This window comes from Microtus oregoni, unplaced genomic scaffold (assembly GCF_018167655.1).
Source record: "Microtus oregoni isolate MIOR12 unplaced genomic scaffold, Mior012 000031F_ref0000149, whole genome shotgun sequence".
In the NCBI taxonomy this organism is placed as follows: domain Eukaryota; kingdom Metazoa; phylum Chordata; class Mammalia; order Rodentia; family Cricetidae; genus Microtus; species Microtus oregoni.
Window position 1 is genome coordinate 20,342,632 of NW_024543090.1, and position 26,864 is coordinate 20,369,495.

The following is a 26,864-nucleotide window of genomic DNA, read 5'->3' on the forward strand; positions in this document are numbered from 1 at the left end:
GATCTTCTGGGAGTCCTGAGTTCAGTTCCCAGCAATCACATGGTGGCTCACAACCATCTGTAATGAGATCTGGTGCCCTCTTCTGACCTGCAGGCATACAAGGGCGCTGAACACTGTGTACACAATAAATAAATAAATCTCTAAAAAAAAAAAGTAAATGGTTTATAAAAATATATAAAAAGCCTTTAAAGAGACAGAGTGCAGTCATAGATTAAAGGAGTAAAGATAATAAAATAAATATTTTAAAAAGTACACTTTCTTAAATTTACAATCAGACATTAGTAACTCTGAACGCTACCAACTCATTCAAGTCCTCCAAATGTGATGGAGGAAGGTCATTGGCTAATAAAGGCACTGCCCTGGCCCATTTTATTGGTTAGAGGATAGGTGGGAGGAGTAAACAGAACAGAATGCTGGCAGGAAGAGGAAGTGAGGTCAGAGACTCCACAGCTCTCTCGGGAGCAGACGCCTCAGAGAGAGACGCCATGCCCCGCTCCCGTGATGAAGCTCCGACCCAGGATGGACTAGGCTAGAATCTCCCCGGTAAGCGCACCTTGGGGTGCTACACACAGATGATTAGAAATGGGCTAAATTAATATGTGAGAATTAGCCTAGAAGAGAATGGGCCAAGCAGTGCTTGAATGAATACAGTTTGTGTGTTGTTATTTCGGAGCATAAGCTAGCCAAGCAGGCGGCCAGGGTGCTGGGAACGCAGCCCCGCCGCCCCTATTATTACACAAATGTGATTCAAGTGCTGGACCCTAGTGTCCATCGCTGATGATTCAGACTTCCTTCTTTTTCTATTTTTATTCCAGCCTGAGCAGGTGTGTCTTTCCCTCTGTTTCTGCACCACATATCACCTCCCCCCTAAATGCCCTCACTGACATACTCGAAAGTCTGCTAGACTAGTACAGCAGATTATTTCACAAGACGCCGGTTAGTAAAGACGAATCCCGGGCGTGTCTCCATTCAGTAAGGTCGGCAGTTGTAAGGAACCATCATCACCAGTTTGTGGCTTCTCCCTCTTGGAAGCAATAATGTAATGTCACAAATTTCTCTCCTCAAAAGAAGAGGACAGGCTGGGCCGTGGTGGCGCACGCCTTTAATCCCAGCACTAGGGACACAGAAGCAGGTGGGTCTCTGTGAATTCGAGGCCAGCCTGCTCTATGGAGTTCCAGGATAGCCAAAGAGAAACCCTGTCATGAAAAACCAAAAAAGTAGAGAGGGTCTGGGGGTATAGTGTAGTGGTAGAGCATTTGTTCAGTATGTGCAAGACCCTGGTTTGATCTCCAATACACAAAAAGTCAATTATATTTAAAATTTTAAATGTATTCAGCAGATGCTAGATATCCACAAAGTACAAAGAATGTTGGCATGTTCTGTATGAGTCCTTTTCAAGCCTTCCAGATAAACATGTGACGATCAGGCTGAAGGGCAGATTTCTGTTCAAAAGTCAAGAAGAGTGGGAGAATGAGATTTTGATCTTTTTTTTTAATCCAACAATTTTGCTAAGCACTATACTACGTGTTTTAATTGGATACATAACTGCTTTATCTAACCCAATATCAAGGGCATCAGGCATTGATTGTACTAGAGTTATAAAACTCCACGTATGATATAGTTTACTTACAATGTACTGGGAAACTATGCTGGGAAAGCCAAATGAAGCTGCTCAGAGACAATCGTGGTTATGACTCAAGATGACTGTGATCAGGTCAAGCTGAGTTTGGACAAACTCTACGAAACAGGAAGCTTGTTTATGTATAATTTTCTTTGGCTAAAATGTTACCCTCATTGTAAGTTTCTTTTCCTTTCCTCTTACTGTCTCGCTCTGTTTCTCTTCATCTGTGTGCCTGGCTTGTCTGGAACTCTCTATGTAGATGAAGGTGAACTCAAACAGATCCACCTGCCTCCTTAGTGCTGGGCTGAAAGGCGTGCACCACTATGCCCAGCTCTCATTGTAAATTTGTTTTTTTGTCTTTTCCATTTTCTTCTTTCTTTCTTTCTTTCTTTCTTTCTTTCTTTCTTTCTTTCTTTCTGTTTAATGTATGAGTGCTCTGCATGTTTGCCTGCATGCCAGAAGAGGGCATCAGATCCCATGTGAGCTACTGTTGTGAGCTACTGTGTGGTTGCTGGGAATCGAACTCAGGACTTCTAGGAGCAGCCAGTGCTTTTAACTGCTGAGCCTTCTCTCCAGCCTGTAAATTTCTTTCTAAGACCACTCATTCAATAGATAGTGTTTTCCTTTTGAAACAATTCTATTCTAAAGTACCCACACCTGGTGGAAAATTCAACCTCTTTTTTATTTTTTTTAACTTATTTATTTATTATGTATACAGCATTCTGTCTGCATGTATCTCTGCAGGCCAGAAGAGGACACCAGCTCTCATTACAGATGGTTGTGAGCCACCATGTGGTTGCCGGGAATCGAACTCAGGACCTTTGGAAGAGCAGGCAGTGCTCTTAACCTCTGAGCCATCTCTCCAGCCCTCAACCTCTTTTTTAAAAGCAGGTGATTAGAAATCTGGCATTTCAGCATAAGGATTTCCGTAGCTTCAGGTACTTCGGTCTGTTCTGGAGTAAGACTAACATTTTCAACCCTTTACTTGGATTAAAGAGACCTTTGTTTTGGTTAATTTTGAACTCACTATGTAGTCAAAGATGATTTAAAACTTCTGATCCTCCCTCGTTCACCTCCCAAGTGCTCGGGCTACAGACATTCACTGCAATGCTTGGCTTTGTGGAACTTTTGATATAAAGAAGAATTTACCTAAAAACCTTCTCTTGATCCTCTCCAGAATGCTAATACATAAGATAAGTATAGCCTAAGCCAACATTAATGAAAAAAAGTTCATGCTCACATTCTTGAATTGGACTAGACAGTTGTCCAACTTGTAGATGCTGGCATCCAAATGTCTACCTATTTGGAGGTATCTCACTATGAAAACTAAACAGGGTTATAGTCTATTTACAGGCACTCTGTAAATAAAGACAAACCTAGTCTCTTTTTGGCAGAAGGAAGGCTCCCTTGTAGGATTCTGGATCTTGAGATTGGAACATAAGGAGGCTGAGATACTTAGAGATTTTTCAAGAGACAATAGGGCCATGGGGCAGAAAGTCCTTCGGCACAACTGCACATTTCACAGCGACAGCATCCCAACTGGGTTTCTTCCCAGAGGCCTCTGCTTCCCTTGATTTGGTCTCTTTGCTGAATCTGAACTTTAGCTCTGGTATGAATCCTAAGAGGCATCAATATCCTTTCCGTTATTCCCTCTCTGATGAAGGTAGCCAACACAGATTTCAGCATTTTGCATTTAAGAACTGTAGCGGTCTGGGGAGATAGCTTAGTTGGTAGAGTACTTGCCATGCAATACAGACCTGAACTTGATTTCCAGAACTGACGTAAAAAAACTGGGCATTGAGCCGGGCGGTGGTGGCACACGCCTTTAATCCCAGCACTCGGGAGGCAGAGGCAGGCGGATCTCTGTGAGTTCGAGGCCAGCCTGGTCTACAAGAGCTAGTTCCAGGACAGGCTCCAAAACCACAGAGAAACCCTGTCTCAAAAAAACCAAAAAAAAAAAAAAAAAAAAAAACCACAAACTGGGCATTGGAATGCATGTTTGTAATTTCAGTGAGACATTGTGGTGGTTTGAAAGAAAATGGTCCCCAAAGGGAGTGCCACCATTAGGAGGTATGGCCTTGGTAGAGGAAGTATGTCACTGTGGGAGTAAGCTTTGAGGTCTCTTTTGCTCAAGCTTCCTTTAGTTGACAGTCAACTTCCTGAAACCTGCAAGATGTAGCACTCTCAGCTCCAGCACCACATCTGCCTGCACACCACCATGCTTCCTGTCCTGATAACAGACTGAACCTCTGACACTGTAAGTGAGCCACCCCAGTTAAATGTTTTCTTTGTAAGAGTTGTTGTGGTCATGGTGTCTCTTCACAGCAATAGAAAACCCTAACCAAGACACTGTCTCAAAAACAAAATGGGTAGAACCAGAGGAAGGACACCTGAAGTTCACCTCTTACCCTCAAACATACTCACATGTACAACTGCACGTACCCAGTACACACACATATACACACAGAATACCCTAACAATGCATTTTTAATCTATTTGCAGTTTTGTTTTGTTTTGTTTGTTTTGTTTGTTTTTGTTTTTTGGAGACAGGGTTTCTCTGTGGTTTTGGAGCCTGTCCTGGAACTAGCTCTTGTAGACCAGGCTGGTCTCGAACTCACAGAGATCCGCCTGCCTCTGCCTCCCGAGTGCTGGGATTAAAGGCGTGCGCCACCACTGCCCGGCTTCTATTTGCAGTTTTAATGTGCAAGTGGTTCTGGATAAGAGTGTCTGGAAGCCAAATGGGAAATCTCTAATTCTCTTGGTGCTGTTAGAAGGAAGGACAGATGTGAAAAGTATTGCACACACACATATATAATAGGTTTATATTATATATATATACACACACACACATAGCATGTATGTATTTAACATACTATAATGTGCATTCTTCTAAATTATTGTAGTAGTGACTTTAGCTAAATTGTAGAGTGCTTGAGACTCTAGGATTCCCCAACACTGCCACTTAAAAGAGTATAGTAGACAAAATAGTTCTTGGTACAGTCACAGTTGTAGCAACTTTCATTCTGTTTGGTCCTTTTTCCCTACTTGTTTGCTTTTTGTTTGTTTGTTTGTTTTTTTAAATCTTTTTTTTTTTTGAGACAGGGTTTCTTTATGTAGCCTGGCTGTTCTAGAACTCACTTTGTAGACCAGGTTGGCCTCCAACTCAAAGCGATTTACCTGCTTCTGACTCTCGAGTGCTGGGATTGAAGGTATGGACCACCACCACCCGACTTGTTTTTATTATTTTTTTTTTAATCTTTTAATTTGTTTTTTCAAGACAGGCTTTCTCTGTATAACAGCTCTCATTGCCCTGGAACCCGGCTGGCCTCAAACTCACAGAGATCCGGCTGCCTATACCTCCCAAGTGCTGAAATTAAAGTTGTGTCACCACTGCCCGGCTTGATTGTTTTAAAAATAATTTAATTATTATTATTTAGCTTGTTTGTTTTTATTTTGAGACACGCTCTTGGGTGACCCTAGAACTGAAACTAATGCTTCTGCCTCTAGATCTTGACGCCGAGAATGGAGGCGCGCGCTGCCTTGCCCGCTCCGCCTGCTCTAAGTAAACTTTTAACTGTTTTACAGACCCGGGGAAGGAGAGCTTATCTGTATGGAATGTGCACCGTCGTCTTCGTGGAGCACTCCCGAAGATTTCCTTTAGGAAATAATCTCTCTCTGATCTCTTCGATGAAGGAGTCTGTATACAGCCACTTTCTGCTTAAGGCACTAGAAAGGGAGGGGGCGGATAGAAAGACGCCCCCAGACCCCTAACTCTGCAAACTCCCTTCTTCGCCGCTTCTGTACTGTGTCTCTCTGATTGGTTGCTTCCCGATGACGCCATCAGATTGCGACCCCGGAGCTGTTGGCCGCGCTGTCATGCGGCGTGGTGTCCACGGCTGCCTACAGATCCTTGTGCAGTGGCGGGCGGCGTTCTGGTCTCACAGCTTTGCCAGGACTTGGGGTGGCTGTAAGGAGGCGATGGCTGAGGCACTGTCTACCCAGGCCGAGGCAGCGCGCGGTTTGAAGTTTCAGCAAAATGGAGACTCTGGTAGCAACGGCAGCGGAGAGCCGCTCCAGGAGGGCCTGGGGCCCGCGGCGGCGGGGGAGCAGGTCCCGGGGAGCGGGGAGCGGGCCCAGGGAGGCGAAGCGCAGGTCTCGGGGAACGGGGAGCAGGCTCCGGCTCCAGTCGCCGACTCAGGCAAGAGGAAGAAGCGGCGAGGCGCCACCGGGGAACGGGTCGTACCGCCCCCGAAGAAACGTCGGACCGGGGTCAGCTTCGGCGACGAGCACTTTGCAGAGACCACCTACTACTTCGAGGGCGGCCTGCGCAAGGTGCGCCCCTATTACTTCGACTTCCAGACCTACTGTAAAGGTCGCTGGGTGGGCCGCAGCTTGTTGCACGTCTTCAGCTCCGAGTTCCGATCCCAGCCACTGGAGTACTACGAGGCTGCAATCCGGGCGGGACGCCTGCATCTCAACGAGGAACCTGTTCAGGACCTCAGCATCGTGCTCAAGGTGGTGTCTGATGGGGCTGGCCAGAATCAGGCTTTGAGGAAAAGAGGAAAGGTTTTGTTTTGTTGTTGTTGTTTTCCAGATTCAGCCTATAAAAGTGCCGGAGTAAAATGATGGTAATTCAGAAACAATCTCGTTTTCCCGTGGGACTCGTTTAGTTCCCACCTCCTACATCAAGCAGACAGCCTTTCTATGCTCTAGAACTCAACCTGTTCGTCCTCCCCAGCAAGGCGGTTTTTTATTTTATTTTTTTAAAGAAACAGGAAAGGAAATTCTCATTTTCCTTTTTATATCTGCCTTGTGGCAAGGGGACTGCCCACTTTCTACCCTGCATGATAAATCTCGGTACAAATAATAATAGTAGGTACCTCACTCGTGTGTTCTTAACTGTATCAGGCACAAAGTTAAGCATTTTGTGTGCTCTGTCATGGAGTACGTATAAGCGACTCCATCTTGTGATGAAACTGAACCTCAAAGTAAGACAACGATGCAATTTACAAAGTGTGTGCTTATATTAATGCTTAAAGTAGTTGTCATGGATCCTGATGTTATAGAAGTAGGAATTCGGGAATAGATACTAGCCAGGTGGTCTGTCCAGTCGTCCCGGTCCCCCCCCCGCCCCCAGACCCCTGTCATTAACACTGACTCACTGTGATAATGAAAAAAGGGTAATTTCAGTATTTGGCATTAATCTCTCCCATACTGATTTTGAGAACCGCAGGTCTGTCATAACCTTCATACTCACAGGTAAGAAAACTGAGGCCCAGAGAGGTTAAAATGACTTGCCCAAGAACATGTAGTAAGCTTGTGTCAAATCTGACGTAGAGCCTAGAGCTGTGGCTTACAGCTTGGTGTTGTTTGTTGAAGGTTATACCGGTTCCCCCCACCTCCATTTAAAAGACATTTGCTTTCAAAATGCATTTGTGTCAAGGTGGTTAGGTGGCTCAGCAGGTTAAGGACCCTGCCACTAACCTCACAACCTCTTGCCTCTGCATGCGCCTTTATACATGCACGCACATAAATAAGTGTAATAAAGACTTTTTAAAATACAACTTTATTGTAAGGATTATACAAAAGCAAAACTAGAAAACACCCATAATCTCACCAAGTGATTTAACCAGTTGTGTATGTTTCAACAGTAGGTGTTTACCTCTGTGTATTTTTACAAAATGAGATCATGCTACAACCAATTCTTTTTCTACTTAAGACTTTTTTCTGTGACCATTCCTCCATGTCAGTAAGGAACGGAGGAAGCTCACTGTCTGTAGGCTGCTGTCCCAGGCTGACTGCTTACCTGTGTTTGACAGGACAATGACTTCTTGCGGAACACAGTGCACAGACATGAGCCACCAGTCACAGCAGAGCCCATCCGCCTTCTAGCTGAGAATGAAGATGTGGTCGTTATAGACAAGCCGTCCTCCATTCCTGTCCACCCCTGTGGCCGTTTCCGACACAACACAGTCATCTTCATCCTAGGCAAGGAGCATCACCTGAAGGAGCTCCACCCTCTTCACCGGCTTGATCGCCTCACCTCCGGAGTCCTCATGTTTGCCAAGACAGCCGCCTTCTCTGAGAAGATCCATGAGCAAGTTCGGGAGCGGCAGGTGAGCCAGGCTTCGTCTGCCGGAGACTGCTTCCTGGGCTCCCGTGTGCTTTGTGTTGGAAAGGGGTCATGGAGTTCTAGATTGAGGTTATCTACAGCCAGGCTATCCTGTACATTTCAGGTCTCTGGAGATGGCAGGTACTGCTTCTTGGTAGTTTGCTGTTCTGAAATCATAAAACATTTTTAAGATTTTGAGGAGAGCTCACGTAGTAGGAAGACTGGATAAAGTTGGAAGAGGTGTAAGTAAGATCATTGGCTGGTAGTTATGATCTTGAGACTTGAAATTCTACATCTGGATCATAATGCATTTATTGAACACATACCAGACTTAATCCCCAACACATCAGAGCCTAATTTACTAAATTCTTATAGCAGCCCTGTGAGGTAAATATTTTTCTCTCTTTCTTTCTTTCTTCTTTCTTTCTTTCTTTTTTTCTTAAATTTGTTTTTTCAAGGCAGGGTGGCCTCAAACTCACAGAGATCCACCTGCCTCCACCTCCCAAGTGCTGGGATTAAAGGTGTGCACCACCACCGCCTGGTGGTAAATGTTTTCTGATTTTATATTTTCCTTTTTTTAATTCATGTATTCATTTTATTTTATGTGGGTATTTTGCCTGCATGCATACATGTGCACCATGTTCATGCATGGTGCCTGCAGAGGTCAGAAGGGGAACAGATCTCCTGGAACTGGAGTTAGGGATGGTGGTGAACAACCATATGGGTGCTGGGAACTGAACCCAGGTCCTTCGCAAGAGCAGCAGGTGATCTTAACTGCAGAGCTATCTCCCCTGATTTCATATTTCCTAGATGAGGTGTGGGGATGCACAGAGTTTAGCTCACTCAGAATGGTGAAGCTGACAACACTGGCATTAGGGTTTGAATTACACTGCACTCTGTAGAGGCTTGGTGGTTTTGCTTTGGATTAACTTTTCCCGTCTTCCTCCTTTGTAGTTGGAGAAGGAGTATGTATGCCGGGTTGAAGGGGAGTTCCCTGACCAGGAGGTAATTTGCAAGGAACCCATCTTAGTGGTGTCTTACAAGGTAGGAGTGTGCCGTGTGGATCCCCAGGGCAAGCCCTGTGAGACTGTGTTCCAGAGGCTGAGCTACAATGGCCACTCCAGTGTGGTACGGTGCCGCCCGCTTACAGGCCGTACTCATCAGATCCGAGTCCACCTTCAGTTTCTGGGCCACCCCATTCTCAATGACCCCATCTACAATTCGCCTGCCTGGGGTCCTTCTCGAGGCCAGGGGGGCCACATTCCAAAGACAGATGAGGAACTTCTCCGGGACCTGGTTGCAGAGCATCAGGCCAAAGAAAGCCTGAATGTGCTAGATATCTGTGAGGGTGACCTGGTCCCAGGACTCATGGACTCTGCAGCCCCCTCTTCAGAGCTGGCCAAGAACAGCCTGCAGGAGTTGACCAGAGTAGCCCAGAAGACAGATGGAATAGCTGAGGCAGCCTCTCAGGGTCTGGACACACCAGAGAAGGCTAACGCAGCGAAAGCAGATGTTATGAATCAAGAGACAGACCCACTTTGTGCAGAGTGCCGGCTCTTGCGACAGGATCCCTTGCCCCAGGATCTTGTGATGTTCCTGCATGCCCTCCGCTATAAAGGTCCAGACTTTGAATATGTCTCACCCATGCCAGCCTGGGCACAAGATGACTGGCAGGAAGACTGAAGGATGTGGCCAATGGAAGAAAGACTTCTTGGGTTGGAACAAGGATGGGCCTTGGGGCAGGGACTGATCCCATTGGTTAGTACTCAGGGTTTGGGGAAGAGTGAAGGTTCAACTGTAAAGGAACCTGCTTGTTCTTGCTACCTCTTTCCTTCTAGCTCATCTGGAGACTTTCAGGTCTGTAAATATATTATTTTTTCCTAACACCTTGTGTATCTGTTTTTACTAGTTATCTTACAGCTCCTCCCGCCTCCCCCAATGCTAGGTCCATCACCAGGAAGGCAAGTGCTCTACAGCTAAACTCCATTCCTAGCCCCTTAGTCCTTCTGAGTTTCTCTTTTGTAGCTCAGGCTACCTACCTCTGCCTCCCGAGTCATGAAAGCACCGTGCCTTGCTTTTTTTTTTTTTTTTTTAATTGTGATAAAATTCACATAGCATAAGAGTAAGCAGTTTAAGATACACACTTCATTGGCATTTACTGTATCCTCAAACTTGAGCAACCTTAATCTCATGACTTCAAAACCTGTTCTCACCCCTAAAGCAAATCTGTTAAGCACTCATTCCCTTTTCTCTTCCTCAGCTTCTGGTAAGCTTAGTCTCTTCTTTATGAATTGTGTGTTTTAGGCATTTCATATAAATGACTATAACCTCTGTGTCTTTTTTTTTTTTTTTAAGATTTATTTATTTGGAACTGGAGAGATGGCTCAGAGGTTAAGAGCACTGACTGCTCTTCCAGAGATCCTGAGTTCAATTCTCAGGAACCACATGGTGGCTCACAGCCATCTATAATGAGATCTGGCGCCCTCTTCTGGCATGCAAGCATACATGGAAGGAATGTTGTATACATAATAAATAAATAAATCTTTTAAAAAAAAGATTTATTTATTTAATGTGCACTGGTGCTTTGCCATTTCAGATACCCTGGAACTGGAGTTAGTGTATTAACTTAGCATAATATTTCTAAGATTCAACTAATTATCGTATGCATATGTAGTTCATTCTTTTTTGTGAACAGTATCCCATTGCACAGGTATGCTACATTCTGCATAGTCACTCATCAGTTGCTACTTACAGTGCTGCCGTGAGCATCTGTGCAGTGCAAGATGTTTAAGTACCTGTTTATAGTCAGTTGAATGAATGGCAATTGCTTTTAACTTTTTAGTTAAAACACAAACCTTTTCCATGGAAACTGAACTGTTGTTGCCAGCACTGTACCGAGGGTCCCAGTTTCCTCACATTCTTGCCAACACTTATTTTTGTTTTCGAGACAGGGTTTCTCTGTAGCTTTGGAGCCTGTCCTGGAACTAGCTCTTGTAGACCAGGCTGGTCTCAAACTCACAGAGATCCACCCGCCTCTGCCTTCCGAGTGCTGAGATTAAAGGCGTGCGCCACCACCGCCCAGCCCCAACACTTATTCTTTTCTTTCTTTTTTTGTTTGTTTTGTTTTTGAGACAGGGATTTCCCTATGTAACTCTGACTTTCCCAGAACTCACTCTAGTCCAAGCTGGCTTCAAACTCACAAAGATCTGCCTGCCTCTGCCTCCTGGGTGCTGGGATTAAAGGTGTGTGCCACCACTTCCCGGGTACTTTATTCTTTTCTACATGTTCTATTGATCGTATCTCTCCTAGTGAGTGTGATGTAATAGCTCACAGTGAAAGTTAGGTTTTGACATGAATCTTTCTCAACAACAAAAGAATTAATAGCCTAATTCCAAAAATGAAAAGGCAAACATTCACTGCTCTGAGAGTGGCTCACAACCTGGACCTCCAGCATCAGGGGGTCTGATCCCCTCTTCTGGCCTCTGCCAGGGCTACATAGTGAGATTGTGTCTCAAAATAGCAACAAAGACATCAGCAGTGCAGCTTGAGGAAACTGACCAGGGTTTAGAATGGCATGTTCACTGGAGTCAGGACTGTTTCCCTATGTCGCTCACTCTGCTCAGAACCCCTTCCTTCCACAAAGTAAGCATTACACATGATTTTGACAATGCCCTTCCACTCCAAAATCATTAGTTCTCGTTTCACGGGAAGTTTGTTCATGTCTTCAAAACCACATTTTATCAGCTATTAGTCACAGCAAAAGAATTGGGTAATGTCTTTCTATTTTTTCATTCATTCATTCATTCATTCATTCTGTATACAGTGTTTGTCTCTATGTGTGCCTGCACTGCAAGCCAGAAGAGGGCAACAGATCTCATTATTGTGAGACACCATGTGGTTGCTGGGAATTGTACTCAGGACCTCAGGAAGCACAGCCAATCTCTAAACTGCTGAGCCGTTTCTCCAGCTCATCTTTCTATTTCTTGAGCTGTGTGAGAGTGTGTGTGTGTGTGTGTGTGTGTGTGTGTGTGTGTGTGTTTACAAACTGCCATACACATATATAAGCCTGAAACTCAAGTTTTCAGGCTCAGTGGCAGGCACCTTTAACTGATGAGACATCTTGAGTCATAAGATTCTTCAGTTTTTGTTTTTGTTTTTTGTTTTTTCGAGACAGGGTTTCTCTGTAGTTTTGGTGCCTGTCCCGGAACTAGCTCTTGTAGACCAGGCTGGCCTCGAACTCCCAGAGATCCGCCTGCCTCTGCCTCCCAAGTGCTAGGATTAAAGGCGTGCGCTACCACCGCCCGGCTGAGTCATAAGATTCTTAAAAACACTACAGTAATTCGATTAAAATATAAATGATATATCTGGTTAAATTTTTCTTCTTTTTCTTTTTTTTTTTTTGTTTAGTTTTTTTTTTGTTTGTTTTTGTTTTTTCGAGACAGGGTTTCTCTGTAGCTTTGGAGCCTGTTCTGGAACTAGCTCTTATAGGCCAGGCTGGCCTCAAACTCACAGAGATCTGCCTACCCCTGCCTCCCGAGTGCTAGGATTAAATTTTTCTTGCAAACATTCCATCATTTGACCAAGAAAAATGACTTTCAAGTGTTATGGTTCTAGAGAATGCCTGAATTTACCACTGATGGTAAGGAAGAGACCAAGCCCACGCCTATCTACCTACCTCTCAAACCAATCTTTACTGTATATAGTGAAGAACACTTTTGGACCCAGCACTTGGAATTAAAGGGTCTCTGAGATGTAGTCAAGCCTGGTCTACATACTGAGACAGTGTCTCAAACAAACAAACAAACAAAATAACAAACACACACGAAACCAATTTTTACACCCCCCGCCCCCCAGGGTTTCTCTGCAGCTTTGGAGCCTGTCCTGGAACTAGCTTTTATAAACCAGGCTAGCCTTGAACTCACAGAAATCTGCCGGCCTGTGCCTTCTGAGTGCTGGGATTGAAGTTGTGTGCCACCACTGTCCGGCTCAAAGCCAATTTTTTTTTTTTTAATGTCTTGAAGTCTGGGTTTTTCTCTCTCTCCCTTCCCTCTCTCTCCTCTTTCTTTCCTCCATCCTTCCTTTCCTAATCTCTCTCTCTTCTTCCTCTTTATTTTTCTTGAGTTTCTTGTTACATAGCCCCAGGATAACCCCTAAATTACTCATATTCCAGTTGGCCTCACACCCAGAACCTTCCTCCTTAGCTTTTCTACTGCTTGAGTTACAGACAACAATCTACAAGTTTAGTCCCAAATGCTGGAATTAAACTCATGCACCACCACTCCAGAAGATTTCTTATGTATTGTAAGACATAGTCTTTAGCAAGTGCACGCGCGCGCGCGCACACACACACACACACACACACTCAATTATCTACTGCATGTTCTTCAGAACTGAGTCATATAAGAGCTGTTGCTGTGTAATCACCCAGCACTGGGGAGCATCGCCAGCTAAACATAGTGCTTCCCTGGTAACTTCATGGTCAACAGAGGCAGGAGCCTCCCTGGAGCTGGATCCAGAGGATGACCCACGTCTTGGCACTCAGTAAGTGCTGTTATGCCTTAAGGATCAGTGCATCAGTCTTTCCTCATAGTTTTTCAGAGACTGGGGGTTGGAGTGTCCTGTAATAGTTCAGGACGGCAAGGAGTAACCCCAGTGTTGAGAAGAGGCCTGCTCATGGGATTTAAAAAGTAAAAAGTTGCCATCATTTTGTCGCCCAAATCTGGAAGTTGCAATTGATCCAGTAGATGGCGCCTCACACTCGCTTATCACTCCAATTTCTTTTGTTACTAACTCAAGCAATTTTTCCCTCGCAGGCTTTAAAATAATGTGGCATCGTTAATTGTTCTCACTCCCTTAGGAAAAAGGAGCCGAAGTACTGGTAGTTGTTGACCAGGAAGTCGACAGGCTAGGAAACCCTGGTGTTCTCATGGCGAGCCTTACTGTCGTTTCACATGAGAATAAGAACTAAACAGCCGGGCAAGGAACGAAGCAAGAAGCAAGGTAGTAAGGAGCTGGAGAGTGAGCCTCCTGGTAGGGGATGAGCGCATCACACCCGCCAGGCTCAGAGAACTTCTGGAGCAAAGGGGAAGAATTTTAGAGCGGAAAAGGAAGGTGCTTTAAAAAGTCTTCCAGGAATGCATGGCCATTGTTCTCAGGGCAGCTGTGGTACTGAGTCCATCAACATTTCAACGTGGCTGAAGGAGGGCCTCATGAAGGGCCATCCCTCCCTGCGGGCTACCGACAGTTAATGGTTGCTGGGGGAGGGAATGTTATTTGCTTCAGTGGTCTAACCACTGAAAAGTTGCTCCAGAAAATAACCTTACCCCCATGACCATTATAAGCAATCCTAATTTAACCCAGTGCATCAGTCATCAAAAAACACACATGACAGTAGGAAGGGACTTCTCGGAAAGAAAGAAGGGTTTTGGTAGAAGAGGAAGTGGGGATGAGAGAGGGTAATGAGGGAGACAATGGCTAAAATTTATTTAATACATGTAAGAAACTATCCAAGGATAAATATTATTATTATTATTATCATTATTATGTTTTTCAAGACAGGGTTTCTCTGTGTTGCTTGGAGTTTGTCTTGGAACCAGTTCTTGTAGACCAGGCTGGCCTTTTTTTTTTTTTTTTTTAATTTTTCGAGACAGGGTTTCTCTGTAGCTTTTGGTTCCTGTCCTGGCACTAGCTCTTTCTAGACCAGGCTGGCCTCGAACTCACAGAGATCCGACTGCCTCTGCCTCCCAAGTGCTGGGATTAAAGGTGTGCGCCACCACCGCCCGGCCCAGGCTGGCCTCGAACTCACAGAGATCCGACTGCCTCTGCCTCCTGAGTTCTGGGATTAAAGGTGTGTACCACCACCGCCTGGCCAATAAATATTTTTATAAAATGAGCTTCCGATTTATTTTTTCCATTCTTGATTTTAAAACCAATTAATCATTTATATTTTATATATGAGTGTTTGGCCTGAATTTATGAATGTGCACTGCATGAATGCCTGGTACCCGGGGAGTCCAGATCCCCTGGAACTGGAGGTACAGCCACCTGGTGTAAGCTGCCTTCTGGGTGCTGAGAACTGAACCCTGCTTCTCTGCTGAGAAAGTACGTGTTCTTAACTGCTGGGCCATCTCTCCAGTCCTAGATTTTTCCATTGTATTATAGTTTTCAAAACACCTGAAGCTTTTCCTTTATTGGAAATAACTCACCTGGAGCTGAGAGATGACTCAACAGCTAAGAATCCAGGCTGCTCTTCCAGAGGACCCAGGTTAGATTTCAGCACCTATATGATTTATCCCAACCATCTGTAACTTCAATTGGAGGGGATTCAGTACCATCTTCTGGCCTCAGTAGGTACCGAACACATGTTGTGCACAGGCAAAACACCCCTACATATAAAATACAAATAAAAAGCTTTTTATTTATGTGCTTTTGTTTTTGAGACAGGGCTGACTATGTAGCCCAGGCTAGCCTTAAGCTCACAACCTTCTGTTGGGATTGATTACAGATGTCTTCCCATAGCGAATTCCCTCATGGCCCCAACCTTTGGTGTGACTCCGATGCCTTTGACAGCCTGGTGAAGTTTAGGAGCTCTTCCAAATATCACTAAATTTATTTATTTTATGGGTCTGAGTGTTTTGCCTGTGTGTATGTAAATGTGCCCTGTGCACACCTGATGCTGAAGGAGTTCAGAAGATTGTACTGCATCCCCTGGAACTGGAACTGGAGTTATAGACAAAGCAGGGCCGACAAGTGGATGCTAGGAACCATTTCTCTAGCCCAGAAAACTGCTCTTCTCTCTCTGTCTCTCTGTCTCTCTCTCTGTCTCTCTCTCTGTCTCTCTCCCTCTCTCTGTCTCTCTCTCTCTCCTTTCTTTTTTCAGTGAGAGTCTCTCCCTTAAAACATAAGGTTGAGATTAATTAATCAAGAAAAATATCTCGGGGCTGGAGAGATGGCTCAGCGGTTAAGAGCATTGCCTGCTCTTCCAGAGGTCCTGAGTTCGATTCCCAGCAACCACATGGTGGCTCACAACCATCTGTAATGAGATCTGGTGCCCTCTTCTGGCCTGCAGACATACACACAGACAGAATATTGTATACATAATAAATAAATAAATATTTCTAAAAGAATTATTAAAAAAAAAAGAAAGAAAGAAAAATATCTCCGGGTCTTTCAGGATGAGGCACCTCAACATTATCGCAGATTCAGACGGGATTTCGTGACGGAACAACACCTAAACCCAAGAGGGCAGCTGCTACCGCATCCAGTTCATTTTGAGGATTTCAAGCAGTCGTAAAATAAATGTTCTGGTTTCAAAAACTTAAAACAACAGCAACAATCCCCGAATGAGAGCTTTTTAAATAACCGAAACTTACCTCAGATCTAGGTCACTTCATGTTTCAGACCACCCCGAACATGTGAGCTGTAGTTATAGTCTCTGTGCTGTTTTTTACTTTGTAAGAAATCCACTACATTTTCTGAGTCCTAGAAAACTCTTTTTTCTGCCTTTTCTTCATCTGTGATTCGAAAGTGCTTTTCAAATATTTCCTTTCATTCCCAGTACCATAAAGAAACACCCTTCCATGATGAGACTAATAGTGCTAGATAAAATCAGTAAATCCATCGAAATCAGATGAAATATTCAATCGTTTCCGTCCTGTAAATTATATCTTCACGTTACGTTAATTAGTGGAAACCCTACAGGGGGGATTAAAAAAATAAAAAGCTGCCGACGAGGATGGGATTCGAACCCACGCGTGCAGAGCACAATGGATTAGCAGTCCATCGCCTTAACCACTCGGCCACCTCGTCCCAGAAGCTTAGGTCTTCCTGGCAGCTATAGGGAGTAGTATCAGCGGGCTGTGACGCAATATCATGGAAGCCGCCGTTTTGTACGGAAGCCAACGGTCCGACTGTTTGCAGAGCAGACAATCGAAAGAAGGTGCCGTTTTCAGAATAAGAGGTCTATATTTGATAGAGGCGAAGAAAATTCTGTAGGAAGCGAGAAAAACTTGAGGAAACTTAAGTCGGCGCTGAGGATGACAGAAACATTTCGAGACGTCTTAGGGGCGGGGCCGTCCTGGTGTGCGGCAGTGCGCCTGCGCGTCGCTCTGGCGGTTAGATTTGAATACTTCCTGGAGCGGTGACGTCTGGTCCTGAAGGAACGCGCGGAGCTGGTCGAGGCGAGCAGACGGACTGCGGCGGGTAAGAAAGCTCCGTGGCTGTGTCCCGGGCTCCTTCCTGAGCGGGCTTGGGTTGTGTCTGAGCGCTGAGGGTCGCTCCGTCAGCCCGTGCCCCGCGGGGAACGCGCGAGCCCCAACGGCCGGCCCCTCCATCGCCGGGACCGCCCCGCCGCGTTCCCGGTCCCCCGCCCTAACGCCGCAGCCTCCCGCGGGTTCCTAGTCCGGGCCCGCCCCACCCGCCATGTTCGTCAGGGTTCCTTCTTCTCCTACCCCTGCCTCTCCTCCTCCGCGGTCTTCTTGTGCTGTGTGTTTCTGACCGAAATTCCCCACGTTCCCGGCTGCAGTGCTTTGAAGGCAGTGAGTGAATTTTAAGTTGTAAGCTTGTCTGAGCCCAATAGTAGAGTTCCGGGTTTCTGCGGGTCCAACATTAAAAAAGTCAATATTCGTGTGGCACAAATTAGATTATAACACTACCTTTCCATCCTCAGGCTCTGGATTTAAGCCCCTTGGGTGTGGAAAATTGCCGACTGGACTTTTAAAAATGTATTGACGAGTTCGAGTCCAGCCTGGTCTACAAGAGCTAGTTCCAGGACAGACTCCAAAGCTACGGAGAAACCCTGTCTCGAAAAACAACAAAACAAAAAAAACAAAAGTATTAACATTGTGTTTTCTTTTTTTGTTTTTTTTTTGTTTTTTTTTTTAAATTTATTTATTATATTATGTGTATAGCATTCCTTCCACGTGTGCCTGCAAGCCAGAAGGGGGCACCAGGTCTCATTATAGATGGTTGTAAGCCACCATGTGGTTGCTGGGAATTGAACTCAGGACCTCTGGAAAAGCAGTCAGTGCTCTTAACCTCTGAGCCATCTCTCCAGCCCCCCTAACATTGTGTTTTCAATAAGGATGGCCACCATAGGATCATATATTCAAATGTCTAGTCACTAGAGAGTGGCACTAATGGAAAGGATTGGGGAAAATGAGGACATGTGGCTGACTTGGAGGAGGTGTGCCATTGGCTTTGAGCTTTCAAAAGCTCATGCCAAGCCTACGCTCTCAGCTCCTTTTCCAGCACCGTGTGTCTGCTGTCATGTTCCACTATGTAAGTCTATGAAACGGTAAGCCAGCCCTCTATTAAATGCCTCTTTTTAAAAGAGTTGCTGTGGTCATGGTGTCTTCACAGCACTAGAACAGTGGCCAAGACAGAAGTTAACAGAAGTAAAGGGTAAAGGTTGTGGCTAAAAACCCGAAGCAGCGTTTATTTTAGACACTAAAGGTTGAAGTTAGTTTTCACTTCCGTTGAATGGTTTAGTTCAGTTTCTTCTGTGTTCAATGACTAAAGTAGACTTCATGGAGATGGCATTTCATTGTTTGGTCATATTGTTGGAATGGATGTTAGAGATATGAAAGGGAAATAGGTTGTAAGATTTTGGTCATTAAGGGTTAGGTTCAAGCAATGTACTTCTTGCCTATGTGAATGGCCGGAAAGCTTTATAAGACGATAAAGACGTGTAAAAGGAGTAAAAATGTAGCTGTGGAGATAGACATGATGTGTTTGATGCCGAGAGAACAAGAAAAGGCACTCTAGATACTGGATGGGATGAGCCTTTCCAGTAGAATTTTCTGTGATGATGGTGATGTTTTATATATGCACTGTCCAGCATGCTACCCATTAGCAACCATTTTTTGAACACTTAAAGTGTAGTTATGGTTACAAAGAAATGTAGCTGTGGTTACCAAAAATGCTTCTTTTTAATTTCAGTATAGATAACTATTTGACAGCATAGATCTAGGATCCATCAATGAAGATTGTGGAAAATATTTACTGTAGATTTTGGTTGTATCAATTTAGGAGTGAACAAGGAGCCAGATAGTATTTTAGGCTTTGCTGGCTGTGGGTCACTGTGATATTCTCTGCCACATAATGTTTTGTTGTTGTTTATTTTCTTCAATTAAAAAAATTCCTTCAAGACTGTTTTGAGGGGGCTGGAGAGATGGCTCAGAGGTTAAGAGCATTGCCTGCTCTTCCAAAGGTCCTGAGTTCAATTCCCAGCAACCACATGGTGGCTCACAACCATCTTTAATGAGGTCTGGTGCCCTCTTCTGGCCTTCAGGCATACACACAGACAGAATATTGTATACATAATAAATAAATATTTAAAAAAAAAAAGACTGTTTTGAATGTGTTTGCAGATTCCTGAATTATTTAGACTAGTGATTCTCAAACATTTTGGTTCAAACAGTCCAAAAGAAATACCAAACAGTTCCATTTATTATATAGCTGGGTTCAATAAACTTAATGAGTATATCTTAACAACTTAGTAGCCATTTGATAAATATAAATTGAAGTTAAAGAATTATAAATTGAAGTTAAATAATTTTTTCTTAATTAGTCAAATTGCTAATTATATAAGTTTGCCTCTTGAACATGTACCACTTTGATTAAAACAAAAAACCCTAGCTTTTATTCATACCAGTTGCTGAAACTTCACAATGATGTGTTATTATAATTGACAGTAATGTAGCTAGGTCCTTGTAGGAGCCTGCTCCTGCGATCAGCTAGGGTTCCTGGAGAGGGGATCCTCAAGGCCAAAGGAAGGTCAGATGAAAGAAGCACAGGATAGATTCGGGAGGTCTGGCAGCCGGTTGGTCAAACCAAACAGCCCAGAGTTTATTTCAGAACTTGCTTATATACAAAAGCAGAACAAAGCACAGCACAGTTGGTCAGTCTCTAACCACAAGACCATTCCTGTCCTTGAGTGAGCAGCCTCCTCTCCAACAGGCACTTGCTGATCGAAGCAGCCTTGCTTTCTATCTTGATGTTCCTGGGGTTTGGCATCAGCAGTATACTGTCTACTAGATAGAGTGTTCTTTTCTCGTGGGCTTAAATCAGAAGGCTCTCACAGTCCTCAAAGTTATTGGAAAAAGCAGAGCAAGCAAACTTGAACTCAAATGACTTATAAAGTCAGAATGGACTCCACATGGAAACTGAATCACACATGGGCTCCCACAGGTACTATTTTGAATGAGTAGTTCACACAGTGCCTGATAGATTTCAAGAACGGCTGTCTAAAAAACAAATAATATCCAAACCCCTCTGTAAGTAAACCCCTAAATGCCAAATGCAGTTTTGGAACCAATCACCAATCGGTATGAATGTGATCAAAAAGCATTTTATATGTGAACCTTATTGCAATAGGCTTGGCCTATTTCTGTTAAGGGTGTAGCATATGGGTTATATCATATACACATTTAATAGAATTAGAGACATCCAGTATCCCCCACACACACCTGTAATAATAAGAGTGGGGGTTGCGTCCCCAGCACCCCGGCTACCTGCTCGGCTAGCTTATGCCCTGAAATAACAACACACAAACTGTATTCATTTAAACACTGCTTGGCCCATTCTCTTCTAGGCTAATTCTCACATATTAATTTAGCCCATTTCTAATCATCTGTGTGTAGCACCCCAAGGTGCGCTTACCGGGGAGATTCTAGCCTAGTCCATCCTGGGTCGGAGCTTCATCCCAGGAGCGGGGCATGGTGTCTCTCTCTGAGGCGTCTGCTCCAGGGAGGAGAGCTGTCGAGACTGAGCTCACTTCCTCTTCCTCCCAGCGTTCTGTTCTGTTTACTCCTCCCACCTATCCTCTAACCAATAAAATGGGCCAAGGCAGTTCCTTTATTAGCCAATGACCTTCCTCCATCATTTCCCCTTTTTCGGTTTAAACAAAAAAAAAAAAGGCTTTAACTTTAACATAGCAAAATTACATATAACAAAAAGTTACAATAATCTTTATCATAACTAAGGAAAACTATAACTATAACTAACTATTCTTAACTCCATCAAAGACTCCAGAAAGATACAATACTACCTAAGCAAACAAGAAAAAAGCAACTTTTAAAACTCTAGAAATGACAGAGACATCTCGCTGCCTGGACAGTCACCCAAAGTTCCTCTGTACCGTTGGGGCATCCATCTTCAGCCTTCAGGCCCATGGTATCCAGCAGACATTTCCATAAAGCAGGAAAATTCAAAGTCAGTTCAGTCACTATCTGTTGTGTCCTGCAGAATGGTCTCTCAGACTCTTTCATGAATCAGGAACCCCGAAAGATTATCTCACCTTAGGCAAGTTCAGTAGTCCTCTCTCTGTGGGTTCTCTGTGTCCAGTTTATGCAATAGTCCAGGCAAGAGCAGTTTCTTGCCCAAATGGCTATCAAACTCCATAAGGATCCTCTTCGATGCCCATCTTCCTCTTGAAGTAGATTGGTGCTGCCAGGAGCAGAGTGTCTCATTGTCATGAAAAGTCCTAAGTTATTAAAATATTAAATGTCCTATTCTGTAATCTTTGAAAGACATGAAGAATGTCTATCTAAAATATATCTCTATATATCTAGAAAATCTAACTAACATGACTACAAGCTTTACTATTATCGATGATTATCCATTAACAACCTATATTTCTTAATTATACAGTACATATTTAAATGAACTACACAATCACAATACCTTAATCAAAATCAGAAACACTTATACATATAACAAAATTGACCTTAAATCTCTATCAATAAAGCAAAATCTATACTAATGTAAATTATTCATATCTATATCATATCCCCCTTCAAATGTAAAAGAACATTTATAAACATTTTTTGGGAATATGGGCACAGTTATTTCTCTCCAAACTGCTTCCTGCTGAATGGGGGCGTCGTTAATTAGGTCTTTCATGGTATAAGCTGTGTGCTAGTTTCATCTCAGTTGGCAGTTGAGCGAAGCAATTTTCTGAAGATGTGAAGATGTTCACACCAACCCTTCAGGAGGACGTGGTCCATCATACCAAATCGGAATAGAAGAAATGAACAGAGTCTCATCCTCTGTGAAAAGAAAATAAGAAACTCCTTTCCAAAGTATCATATCCTTAGATCCAAATTCAAAATATCTATGTTGGATTAGTTCAGCAGCATTTATAAACAAATATCTTTTAGTAGCTTTTGCTCTTTCCTCAGCATTCAAACAATTCAAAGAGAGCATAATAGCATACAGTATCAAAATTCTCTGTGTATTTTCCATCTTTGTGCAGCTTTGTTTTAACCTCTATTTAGTTTATTTTTACTTTTAACTCTTTGCTTTTTGAGACAGGTTCTCTGTATCTTTGACCTGAAGTAACTCTGTAGACCAGGCTGTCTTTGAACTCTCAGAGATCCGCCTGTCTCTGCCTCCCAGGCATTGGGATTAAAGGTGTAAGCTACTACACCTTGAACTCACAGAGATCTGTTTGTCTCTGCCTTCTAGGCACTGGGATTAAAGGCGTGTGCTACCACACACAACAAGTCTCTTCCTTTTTTTTTTTTTGTTACTTTAAGAACTTTAAATTTTAGTCTGCATATATTTTTAACACACTGTAAACCATTTAAAAATTTTCTTTGTCTTTGAATCTCTCTTTACTGTATATCTCTCTTTTTCTGACCACATGAGTCTTTAATTTACCAAGCAATCTCAGTAGGACTAAAGGCGTGACTTTGCCAGCTAGATCCAGTCCATTTCTTAGCTTTCCAGCCTCATGGCGGATATACAGGCTGCAGCCATGTTTACTGCCACAACTGTATGGCATTTCAAGGTCCCTGCCAGCAAGTGAGCTACAACGGACAACACTCAAGTCCTCTCTCGGTAGCCGGCCCTCCTGCCTCAAACAGTCAGAGTTTGCCCTGGCAGGTTTGCCCAGAAAGCTGGCATTTTTAAACGGTGCAGCTTTTTTCCTGCTACGGCTGAAAACCCGAAAAGCATGCGTTCAGCTTTTCGTCAACACCATTTAAGTGTTTCATGGCAGGACTTCTTAATGAGCTGCAGGGTTCTGCAGCTAAAGCTGAGTCAGGAAGCCTCTCTTAGATGAGGCGCTTGCTTGCCTCTAGCAAGCAGAGTAGAACCGAGAAATTGCTGCTACCAAGAAACCAGGCACAATGCTTTCATTTTCTTCTAGAATTACTTCCCAAGCTGTCTCAGGCTTTATGTGGGAGCAGTTGTCCACGTGGGCGCCATATGAAGTAATAAGGGCAGTGGCGGGGCTGCGTCCCCAACACCCCAGCCGCCTGCCCGGCTAGCTTATGCCCCGAAATAATTACACGGACACTGTATTCTTTTAAACACTGCTTGGCCCATTTCTATCTAACCTCTTCTAGGCTAATTTTCACATATTAATTTAGCCCATTTCTAATCATCTGTGTTGCGCCCCTAGGTGCCCTTACCGGGAAGATTCTAGCCTATGTCCATCCTGGGTCGGAGCTTCTTAGCGTGCATCTGCCCAGGAGCCAGGAGCATGGCGTCTCTCTCAGGCGTCTGCTCCCGAGAGGAAAGCGGTCGAGTCTCTGAGCTCACTTCCTCTTCCTCCCAGCATTTTGTTCTGTTTACTCCTCCCACCTATCCTCTAACCAATAAAACGGGCCAGGGCAGTGCCTTTATTAGCCAATGACCTTCCTCCATCACACACCTTTGGTTTTTCAAGTTCTGCTAAGTTTTGACTCTCATCAGTTAAATGCCAATTAGTCCACACGTTGGAGAAGAATGAGTCTCAAAGACTTTCAAACAACAGTGTTCAGGTTACCTTAGGTTAATATTGCCAAGTATTTTTATCTGTTTTGAGTACAGAACTTGAAACTATTCCTATAGAACAATGGGTCTCAACCTTTCTAATGCTGTGACCTTTTAATACAGTTCCTCATGTTGTGGTGACTCCCAACCATAAAATTATTTTTGTTGCAACTGAGCAAGGTGGCATATATCTTTAATTCCAGCAGAGGCAGGTTTGGGCCAGCCTGGACTACAGAGCTAATTCTAGGACAGCCGGGTTACATAGGGAAATGCTGTCTCAAAAATCAAAAAATTGTTTTCATTGCTTATAACTGTAATTTTGCTACTGTTATGAATCATAATGTAAAAAATCATAGTGTAAATCATAGAATAAATACCTGGTATGCCACCCCTGCGAAAGAGTGATGACCCACAGTTTTAGTTAGTAGTCCCATGTTTCTTCCAGAGCGCCAGAAAGTCATGCTAGGTCAGAGTCAACAAATGCAAGTTGGAGGGAGAGTCCCTGCTTTCTCCGCTATGCCACAGACACAAATTTAAAAAAAAAAAGAGGAGAGAAAAAAGTATAACATGGTACTTAAACTAGCCTAAAAATCCCTTGTGTTTTAGAACTCACAATGTGGTTTTTGCTTCTTATTTTTGGTATTTACAAAATAACTCTAAAGTCTCACCCATGTTCTCAATCTTCCATAGATTTTAATTTTTCTTATCTTTCTTACTTGTTAATACTATCTATTTTCTTACAGAAAAAAAAGTTTTCAAAAATGGATGGGATGTCTTCAGAGGCTAACAAAGAGAAGTAAGTTCATTTGGTACTGCTAAAATGTTTTCTATTGCAGAAAGGTTCTTTTCAGACTAGTTAAGCACTATCGGTGACATTTGAAATTGTTTTCTATTTTGTTTCAAGTAAAAGTCAGTGTTAAAAAGTAATAGCCCTTCTGCCATATCTTTGTAAAAGTTCACTTAGAGGCGCTGGAGAGATGGCTCAGTGGTTAAGAGCATTGCCTGCTCTTCCTAAGGTCCTGAGTTCAATTCCCAGCAACCACATGGGTGGCTCACAACCATCTGTAGAGAGGTCTGGCGCCCTCTTCTGGCCTTCAGGCATACAGACAGAATATTGTATACATAATAAATAAATAAATATTTTAAAAAAAAAGTTCACTTAGAGTTAGAACTGAGGACTTGAAGGACTTTAATAGATACCACCTTTCGTCTCATTAAGGCCTTAGGAGATGAAATGATTTCTCTAAAATTAGCATCATAGCTAGGCAGTGGTGGCGCACACCTTTCCCAGCTCTTGGGAGGCAGAGTCAGGTGGGTCTCTGTGAGTTCAGCCTGGTCTACAAAAGCTAGTTTCAGGTCAGTTAGGACTGTTATGCAGAGAAACCCTGTCTCAAGAAACAAAGCAAAAAAATAGAATCATAAACTAGTGATCTGTTTGCAGCTTAAAAATAATGTTTTTTGAGACAGTTTCACTATGAAGTTCCTGACTGGCCTGAAACTCAGAGATTCATCTGCCTCTGCCTCCAGAGTATTGATATTAAAGGCATGTGCCACAGCCACCTGGCTCTAATTTTTAACTTATAACATGATACTTAATTTTTCAATTAATTGACCAAATTGCAAAAAAAAATATCATGATTTCATACAGTAATTAGATTTTCAGTTTTTCTTTAAAAATCAAGTATGGGGGCTGGAGAGATGGTTCAGTGGTTAAGAGCATTGCCTGCTCTTCCAAAGGTCCTGAGATCAATTCCCAGCAACCACATGGTGGCTCACAACCATCTGTAATGGGGTCTAGTGCCCTCTTCTGGCCTTCAGGCATACACGCAGAAAGAATATTGTATACATAATAAATAAATAAATATTTAAAAATCAAGTATGGTAACAAAACTCACTTTCTTCCTTGGAACAGCTAGTTAGTAGAACATAATGCCTATGATCATTTGAGTCTCTATACTGTCTTTATTTTTCTTACACCTCACAATTATCTATTTGGCCAAGAGGCATTTGAGAGTTTCAAAACCCAGTCAAAAAAATCACACCATAGTAACCACAGTTAATATCTGGTGACTTAGAGATTGTTTATTTAATAATTTCGCCTCTGTAGATATGGTAAATTATGTGGTACTGATTATTATTTTCGGGAACTTTGTTTGTTTGCTTGTTTTATTTTTCAAGACAGAGTTTTTCTGTGTAGCCCTTACACACACACACACTGGTCGTCTGACAACAGTATGCCTTTAAAACATTGAATTTTTTTCTTTTCCTTTCTCCTTTCCTTTCCTTTTTCCTTTCCTCTCCTCTCCTCTTTCCTCTCCTCTTTCCCTTTCCTTTCCTTTCCTATCCTATCCTTCCCTTTTCCTTTCCCTTTCCTTTCTCTTTCCTTTCCTTTCTATCTCAACAAGGTTTTTCTATGTAGCCCTGGCTATCCGGAATTCCCTTTATAGACCAGGTTGGCTTCAAACTCACAGAGATCTGCCTGCCTCTGTTGCTGGGATTAAAGGCATATGCCATCACCCAGCCAAAGAAGCTCTCCACTCCCCCCATCTTCCACCCCTCACAGGATTTCTCAGTGTACTAGCACTGGATCTCCTTGGTAGACTAGGCTGGCTTCAAACTCACAGAACTAAAACATTGAAGTATTATACTATAACACATGAGGGATGAGGTAATGATAGCTTTTAGAAATTAAGTTATTAATCTATGTACACATAATTTTTCCTTTTCTTTTTTAGTGATAATATACAGAAGCCTGTTAGAAGACGGCGTTCCTCAGTAAGAAATACTTTTATTTAAATTAATAACTGTTACTTTTTACTGAACACAACTATACTTATTTTGATTTTGGCTTTACCTTGGCATCTCAACTAGCTTCTTATTGCTTTCTAGATAAAGACTCAAATAGTTAGTCTGGTTATACAACTATTCAGCAAATATGCCAAAATTCACATTTTTTGTACTGTTTAAATAATTTAATAAACTTTTACTAGCATATTTCTACATCATTATATTTTCAAATGTGTTTATTTAATAAACTTTTCCTATATAAATTATACTTCATTATTATAAATGTTTAAAATATATTTTTTCTCTCTAAAATATATTTAACCTGGCATTCAAACTATTGTAAGCCACAAATTTATCCAAGTTGATTTACATATTAAATTTATATTATAAAACTGAAAAAGTGCAACAATATAGGGTACCTATATGCAAAACTTATCCATAAGAAATTTTAGCATAAAAAAAGAAGTTTTAGCATAATCCTGCTAGGATTTACTTTCTTTTTTTTTTTTTTAATTATCTTTTGATTGCTATGATATACCTAGCTCTCTTTATTTTCATGTTTAAGTTCTGTGTGAAGGGGGCTGG

General features: G+C 42.9%; 2 protein-coding genes and 1 non-coding gene across 3 annotated transcripts in view; 2 read left to right on the plus strand and 1 right to left on the minus strand.

Annotated features, from left to right (window-relative positions):
- Window positions 1–5,480: 5,480 nt before the first annotated feature.
- Rpusd2 (RNA pseudouridine synthase domain containing 2) lies at window positions 5,481–9,617 on the plus strand. Its single transcript, XM_041679013.1, has 3 exons — window positions 5,481–6,136; window positions 7,441–7,737; window positions 8,688–9,617. The coding sequence occupies exons 1-3, from the start codon at window positions 5,498–5,500 to the stop codon at window positions 9,414–9,416; spliced, it is 1,665 nt and encodes a 554-aa protein (XP_041534947.1). The 5' UTR covers window positions 5,481–5,497; the 3' UTR covers window positions 9,417–9,617.
- Window positions 9,618–16,459: 6,842 nt separating this feature from the next.
- Trnas-gcu lies at window positions 16,460–16,541 on the minus strand. The gene has a single exon. It is a non-coding gene; the product is annotated as a tRNA-Ser (tRNA).
- A 341-nt stretch (window positions 16,542–16,882) lies between these two features.
- Window positions 16,883–26,864, plus strand: part of Knl1 (kinetochore scaffold 1) — a 67,863-nt gene continuing 57,881 nt past the window's right edge. The window contains exons 1-3 of the mRNA XM_041678925.1: window positions 16,883–16,934; window positions 24,236–24,288; window positions 26,228–26,267. Coding sequence (XP_041534859.1) covers window positions 24,254–24,288; window positions 26,228–26,267 — 75 coding nt within the window. The 5' untranslated portion in view covers window positions 16,883–16,934; window positions 24,236–24,253. The remainder of the gene's footprint in view (window positions 16,935–24,235; window positions 24,289–26,227; window positions 26,268–26,864) is intronic.